Source organism: Pinus tabuliformis, chromosome 1_1 (assembly GCF_031772625.1).
Source record: "Pinus tabuliformis cultivar Carrire ecotype Pingquan chromosome 1_1, CPIR1, whole genome shotgun sequence".
NCBI lineage: Eukaryota > Viridiplantae > Streptophyta > Pinopsida > Pinales > Pinaceae > Pinus > Pinus tabuliformis.
The window spans coordinates 324,099,117-324,106,463 of NC_142297.1; the positions used below are offsets into that span (position 1 = coordinate 324,099,117).

The window sequence follows — 7,347 nt, forward strand, 5'->3', positions numbered from 1 at the left end:
GAGTTGAAACTCTAATATATCCATATCAAGCTCAGATTTGCATAGATGTCTGTCTCTCTTAAACAAGTTTGGGTACGCTTCTCTAAGGAGTTCCTCATCCTCCCAAGTAGCTTCTTCTGGTCCATAGTGCTGCCACTTCACTTTAGCTTGCGAAATAACTCGTTTCCGCAGCTGCACCTCTCTCCGATCTAGGATGGTCAGTGGTTCGACCAGAACCTCGCCTTCCGGCTCGACCTGCAATAAGCAATAAATTTAATTATTTTTCAGTTTAAAAACAGTGCTTATTCATAGTGACCAGATTAATCCTTACCCGAACATTCTGCCATTGAATCACATGTTTAGGATCGTAAACGTATTGCTTTAATACGGATACGTGAAACACATTGTGAATCTTAATATGGCTTGGTAGGGCGAGTTGGTAAGCCACCGGCCCCACTTTTGTCAAGATTTGAAAGGGTCCAAAGTAGCGGGGTGCCAATTTGGCACATCCACTCCACTGCAAGGTACTCCTTCTTGGTTGGATTCTTACGAACACATGATCCCCAACCTGAAATTCCTTGAATCTTCTCTTTCGATCAGCGAAGCTTTTCTGTCGATCCTGAGCAGCTTTCAAGTTGGCACGCACCCTCTTTATTGTATCCTCCATTTCCTTGAGCATGTCTGGACCAATTCGCAACTTGTCTTCTGGTCCACCCCAGCTTGCAGGGGTGCGGCACTTTCGCCCGTACATGACCTCAAAAGGACTCATCTGGGTTGAGGAGTGATACCCATTGTTATAGGCGAACTCGACTAGGTGGAGGTAATCCTCCCACTGGGTTGGCTTCATCATAACGCAAGCCCTCAACATATCCTCCACAACCTGATTTACTCGTTCAGTTTGGCCGTCTGTTTGGGGATGGTAAGCGGTGCTAAAGTTAAGCTGGGTTCCCAGCTCCGCAAACAATGTCCTCCAAAAGGCTGATGTAAACTTGACATCCCGGTCAGAGATAATCACCTTCGGAAGTCCATGCAATTTGAAAATATTTTGCATGAAAACATGTGCAATCTGCACAGCTTTATATGTCGATTGCACCGGTATGAAGTGTGCTGCCTTACTTAGCTTATCCACTACTACCATAATGGAATCATTATTTTTCTTTGTTTTAGGCAGCCCTGTTATAAAATCCATGGAGATCGTCTCCCACTTCCATTCTGGAATAGGTAGGGGTTGTAACAGCCCAGCTGGATGCAAATGTTCTGCCTTAATCTGTTGGCATTCTAGACATCGTGCTAGATACTCAGCCACCTCCTTCTTCATTTTTGGCCAATAGAATTCTTTGCGAAGGGCGGTAACCATTTTCTGGTAGCCCGGATGCCCGGCATAATGGCTGGTGTGAAACTCATCTAGAATCAAATTCTTAACATTATCTTCATTGGGTACATATAGCTTATTGTTAAAATATAACATTCCAGCATCATCTAGCCTATGCCCCTGTTGTGATTCTTTACCAGGGAGTTGTTGTATTTGCTGTTTAATTTGCTGATACACAGCATCACATTCAGCTGCTGTTTTTATTCTTTCCAACAAAGTATTTTTCCATTTACTAACTGAAATTTTGCACAAGCATTGTACCTTTCGACTTAATGCATCAGCCACGCGGTTCTCCCTTCCCTTTAAATGCTTAATTTCAAAGTCAAATCCACTTAAAAAGTCAGCCCAACGAGCTTGCCTTGTATTTAAAGTTGGTTGACTGAAATAATTTGTTAGGCTGTGATGGTCTGTTAGTAACAGAAATTTTCTGCCCAAAAGGTAGTGCCGCCACATTTTCAGGGCATGAATGACAGCAGCCAGTTCCATGTCATAGGCAGAGTATTTCTGCTCGTGCTCCTTCAACTTTCTAGATTCATAAGCAATGACTCTTCCCTCCTGCATCAGCACTCCTCCCACACCTTCCTTACTTGCATCCGTGCAAACCACATAATCCTTATTAGGATCAGCTATGCTTAGTACAGGTGCGGTGGTAAGTAAGTGTTTGAGCTGTTCAAAGCTCTTCTGGCACTCTGAGGTCCACTTGAATGCTTTTCCCTTCTTCTGCAAAGAGGTAATAGGGTATGCTACCCTCGAGAAACCTTCAACAAAACGTCGATAATAACCTGCTAACCCCATAAAGGACCTAATATCCGCCACATCCTTTGGTGTAGGCCACTCCATTATGGTTCTGATCTTCTCGGGGTCTACTGCGATTCCTTCCTTAGTGATCACATGGCCCAAATATTGTATCTCTTCCTTGTAAAAATCACATTTGCTAAACTTTGCATATAATTGATGTTCCCGCAAAGTTTGCAATACCAATCTAAGATGTTCTTCGTGCTCCTTCCTCGATTTGCTGTAAATCAGAATATCATCTATGAAGATCAGCACAAACTTGTCTAGAAACTGATGAAACACACTGTTCATCAGACACATGAAAGTAGCAGGTGCGTTGGTCAGCCCAAAAGGTAGCACCACGAATTCATAATGCCCGTACCGCGTTCTGAAGGCGGTCTTAGCAATATCTTCCTCTTTTATTCTGATCTGATGGTAACCAGATCGCAGGTCAATTTTAGAAAACACCGTGGCTCCCTTCACCTGATCAAAAAGTTCGTCAATCCTAGGCAAAGGATACTTGTTTTTGATCGTGAGCTTATTCAGCTGACGATAATCAATACACATCCGGAAGGTTCCATCTTTCTTTTTGACGAACAGCACCGGGGCTCCCCAGGGTGATACGCTAGGTCGGATGTAATTTTTATCCAACAGTTCCTGCAATTGCATCTTCAATTCCGTCAGTTCTGGCACACTCATACGATAGGGTGCCCGTGACACCGGTGCTGCCCCTGGAATCAGCTCAATCGTAAAATCCACATCCCGCTTTGGTGGTAGTCCCGGCACTTCCTCGGGAAAGACATCCGCAAACTCTTGTACTATCGGAATACCACCTAGCGTAGTAGTTTTATCCTTCTGATTCACGTACCCCACCTGAATAGCGTAGATTTGACATTTCTTCTTGATGCACTTAGCTAGCTGGTTTGCTGTAATAGGTCGAATTTGCACCGGGTGTCTGATTCCTTGCAACTCCCGTTGTTCTCCAAGGTCATCTTTGTAATAGATGGTCTTGGTTTTACAGTTCACTAAGGACCAGTGCTTCTCTAGCCAGTCCATCCCAATCAAGATGTCATAAGAACCCAAGGGTAGTACATTCAGATCTGCCACTATAGCCTGTCCAGCCATAACTAAGGAGCAGTTATTCACTTTGGACAAGACTCGTCTCTTGGCTCCTGTGGCTAGTTGGACCAGCCACGGATTCTTGAACTTTTCAGCTTGTAGTTTACACTGTTCCACTACTTTTGGGCTAATATAACTTAAAGTAGCCCCAGGGTCTATAAGAACAGCTATGGAAAAGTTTGATATTTTACCTTCAAATTCGATCATAGATGGCTGGTACTCCGCTTGTCGGTCCTCCAGTGCAGCGTTGATTCTTGGTACACTACGCGCCACGTCCCCAACAGTCGACGCCTCATGAATCTGAGATATTTGGTCTGTACCCTTCCTTTGTGGGCAATTCTTGACATAGTGAGGTCCTCCACAACCCCAGCACTGCACTGGCGGTCTGGTCGTCCCCTCACCTTCTGGTCTAACAGACTGTTCGTTTGCCTTGGATTCGCTCATCGGTCTGGGTCGGGGCGCATTCCTTGCCACCGGTCTGCTGTTTAGTCCTTTACCAGCACCCTTGTTCCCACTGCTGCGATTTCCTTTGCTGCTTCCAACCATTCGACCTCCTCTTTTCTCATTCCATCTTTTGCTGGAGGTGTCCCCCTTTTTCTTGCTCTGTTGGTAACAGATTCTCGCCTTACGGATAGCCTCGTCCATGGTTCTAGGATTGTCAAATTCAATCCTTTCCCTTATGTATGAAGGTAAACTGCTCACAAACCTTTGGACCTTGGCTTTCTCCTCCTTGATGTAGGGTACATAACGTAGCAGCGAAGTAAAACGGTTAATAAACTCGTCCATGGTCTGCTGTCCCAGTCTCAGATCGTGAAATTCCCGGGCTTTTTCATCATAAAAACGCTCAGTCAGGTACCTTTCTTTAAAATATCTCTGGAACTTTTCCCAGGTAATGGTCCGTTCACTGACCCCCTTAACGATCTTGATTTCTTCCCACCACAAGGTTGCCTTACCTTGTAACTGGAAAATTGCCAATCTTGCCTTTAGATTGTGGTCATACTCGTATAACTGAAAGTACTTATTCATATTGATTAACCAGGCTTCTGCAGCTTCCTCCTGCTCACCATCAAAATGTGGAGGTTTAATCTTTCGAAATTCTCCTTGCAGTTCCACTTTCTGACGCTTCGAAGTTTGCTGTTGAGGCGCATTATCAGAGTGGTCTTCCTTGTCTTCAGAGTTCTCTGGTTCCATTTGGTAGTCCTGTTCTTCTGTCACCCTCTGCTGCTCTGCACTGGGATTAGACAGGGGTGGGTTCTGCCTGTCCGACAGGCTCTTCAAAATCTTTTCCTGCTCAACTGTTAAGCGAGCATTATCCTCTCTCAATCGCGCCATTTCATTCTTCAATTCCTGGACAGTTTCCAGGATCACAAGGTTGGTATTTCGTGATTCTGCATCCAATTGCACCCACAACCCTGCATTTTCTTGTGGATTACTGCTGGGTCCCTGCATCTTGTCTTTTCCTGGTTTAGCTGCTAATTTTGCAATTCTGGTTCATTCCAAATAAACAAAACACAGTTAAACATATTATTAACCTGCATATGTTGTTTGGTGTGCCCTTCTGCATACTAAAATATGTTTTTCTTGTAAGGCCACAGTGTTGAAACTTGGCTCTGATACCAATTTGTCACACCTCTATTTCTAAATTCATAAAAAAAAAATTAAATGGTAGGTCAATCCACCTATAATTAACCACATCAGGTATAAAATCATTTGGATATTTAACTCTTTACAGCATATTATATAAATGTTTAGCATTCGGTCCATATTACACTTATTATGATTGTTGACATAAGATGCATATGGTTTGGTCCACACAACTGTATTTGACATGCACCCGTTACACATATATATGCATCAAAGGCTATTCAACTGACTGGTTTACATTCCATTGTTTAACTCTATATGTGCATGAGTCAGAAACATGCATATGTCTTTTGCCATAAGTATTTGTCATGTGTAAAGGTAAACTGCGGCTTCATGTAGTTAGACACATATATATGTTACGTTACAGGGTTGGTAACAACAGTCTATTATAAAATCTATGTGTTAATGTGGCGTGACCTGTGATGGTCCGACCACAGTCACTCCAACCACCGCTGTATGATCGACTTAAAGGCACCCGTCCGGAGAGGTTTAGGTGGCAGTCGCAGGCTGCTCCAGCCATGTGACTTCTTGGGAGCGGGGATCTCGGTTTTGACGATCCCTATTCCCGCCTTAACTCAACGGCTCGGATCTAATCCTTCAATCCGACGGATGGCATTCGGTCAAGGGTTTAAGGGGATATTTATGTCCCTTCCTAATCCTCCGGGTTCATTTGTTGTTCACTTGCATTCGGCTCCGGCTCTACACACCAGACCAGGGTTTCTTCCATCAATACTGCCGTTCTGCTCCACGGTTGTCCAGCAGTTAACAATTTCCGTCCGCTGGTCTCTACAGGTAAGCATTGCGGTTTTAATGGTTATGAGATTCACAGTTTGATTTGCTACTTTGAGTTACAGAGTTTACAGTCCGATACAGTAACGTCTAACTCTTAATGTTTGGTCTCAGCTGGCGTTCGCGGGTTATTTCATGGAGCGTGTCTGGGTTCCTATGGAAATTCGACCCCCTGTTTCCCAGGTAAGCTACACTGTCCCGCTGCCTGTTATCTATCCGCAGCGTTTTGTAGCTATTGAGACAGGGTTTTGGAATGTGCAGGCTATCGCCTCCACGCAGGCCTTCTTGCTTTATTTGCAGAGGTACTCTCTGTTGAGAACCCTCCTGGTTGCATACCCCTATTCTTAGGTTCTTTAACAGGATGCTATGGTTATCTGTTTACATTCATAGACCTTCGTCCAGCTCCGGAGTTTATCTCTGTTCGGTCCACCGAGACCTTTGTATAGTTTTTCTTTGAGTTTTTCATGCGGGTTGAGCCTCCGCGCTCAAGCCCTGCATCGGCTCACCGAAGCCTAAGATTGTCATAAGTTTGTTGTTAATACTCCAGGGTTTGTTTTACCCCCTGTATTTTTTGATTTTTGTCTGGTAGCCGAGGTAATGGACCAGGTTATTGACTCGGTGTTGTATAAACAAATTAAAGACTTATACAGTCCGAACTTTAATTTCTGTGGAGTAGTAATACTCGGTTCTCTTTTTTTTTTGAAATTGTGAATGTTCACAGGGTTTATCCATGTGTTGGCCCTTAGAGATATTAATACTTGTTACAAGGCGGAAAACCCTCGCCGTTTATGCTGCTAATATATATAACGTTGCTCAGTTATTTACTTCTGTTTTTCGGCTGTAATACATGTATGCCGACTCTGTTGTTTTAACTATTCATTAATCTTATATTGCATGCACAGAATAATTGTACTATGTGGGGTTTAATCCATCCGTTTACATGCTTAATGTTACATACGACTATGCGTATTCCCACAGTGATGTAAATAGTTATCTACATTTATGATTTACAGCCACATGCACTGGATAAATGTACTGTTTGTATCTCTGTCACATTTTAATATAAATGCACAGTTTGTGTTTATGCATAGTTAATAACATAACCATGACGCCATTTTCAGTTCTATGCTTGTGGGTTGCAAGAATGCATATGGTTTTCCTTCTAAGTTATACCCGAGCTAGCTACTCTGCTATGAGCTCGAGACTCACCCCTGACCGCAGTCGAGGGGTAACGGCGTCCTCTTCTAGACACAACTCTACAGTAAACACTGTTACCCGTGTGTATCCGTGGGTTACAGAATCTGTTTCGACTCTCTATGCATAGTCTTTCAATAGGGTTCCAAGCTTCTTGCTTTCAATTCCTTTCTCTACAATACCGCTATACCTATCTCAGCGGTTCACTCTTACGGAGTTTTGTTTTTCATGCAGTCCTTAATATTCGATTATTTCTAACAGAATCCAGATTGCAACCCGTGAGGGTGTTTTATCTCTGTCTCTGGAGTCAGTGCTCAGTAATTTTCTCTCTGAATATAATACCCTAAAACAATGGTATTGTGCAACGATCCTCTTTCGTTTAAGACATTACGTCATGCAGAGAGAAGTCTTTCCTATTTAATCTCATTAAGTTACAGCTTCTAGAGAAATCATAACACATAATTTCCTATTAACTC

The 7,347-nt window shown here is 43.3% G+C and overlaps 2 protein-coding genes across 2 annotated transcripts; one reads left to right on the forward strand and one right to left on the reverse strand.

Annotated features, from left to right (window-relative positions):
* Window positions 1–268: 268 nt before the first annotated feature.
* On the reverse strand, window positions 269–4,693 carry LOC149212864 (uncharacterized). The gene is made up of 5 exons (XM_089388850.1): window positions 2,778–4,693; window positions 1,613–2,630; window positions 1,286–1,519; window positions 548–1,045; window positions 269–358 (listed from the first exon to the last, which is right to left on the reverse strand). Exons 1-5 carry the CDS (start codon window positions 4,691–4,693, stop codon window positions 269–271), a joined length of 3,756 nt encoding a protein of 1,251 aa, XP_089244976.1.
* Window positions 4,694–4,979: 286 nt separating this feature from the next.
* On the forward strand, window positions 4,980–6,228 carry LOC149212865 (uncharacterized). Its single transcript, XM_089390680.1, has 3 exons — window positions 4,980–5,680; window positions 5,792–5,860; window positions 5,939–6,228. The coding sequence occupies exons 1-3, from the start codon at window positions 5,345–5,347 to the stop codon at window positions 6,023–6,025; spliced, it is 492 nt and encodes a 163-aa protein (XP_089246806.1). The 5' UTR covers window positions 4,980–5,344; the 3' UTR covers window positions 6,026–6,228.
* Window positions 6,229–7,347: the final 1,119 nt, after the last annotated feature.

Coding starts and splice junctions, on each gene's coding strand:
- LOC149212864 (XM_089388850.1), bottom strand. CDS start 4,693: ATGCAGGGACCCAGCAGTAATCCACAAGAAAATGCAGGGTTGTGGGTG. Junction 1,046..1,285: donor GGCCAAAAATGAAGAAGGAG/GTGGCTGAGTAT, acceptor AAAGCTGTGCAG/ATTGCACATGTTTTCATGCA. Junction 359..547: donor GAAGATTCAAGGAATTTCAG/GTTGGGGATCAT, acceptor TCCGTATTAAAG/CAATACGTTTACGATCCTAA.
- LOC149212865 (XM_089390680.1), top strand. CDS start 5,345: ATGATCGACTTAAAGGCACCCGTCCGGAGAGGTTTAGGTGGCAGTCGC. Junction 5,681..5,791: donor CCGTCCGCTGGTCTCTACAG/GTAAGCATTGCG, acceptor GTTTGGTCTCAG/CTGGCGTTCGCGGGTTATTT. Junction 5,861..5,938: donor TTCGACCCCCTGTTTCCCAG/GTAAGCTACACT, acceptor TGGAATGTGCAG/GCTATCGCCTCCACGCAGGC.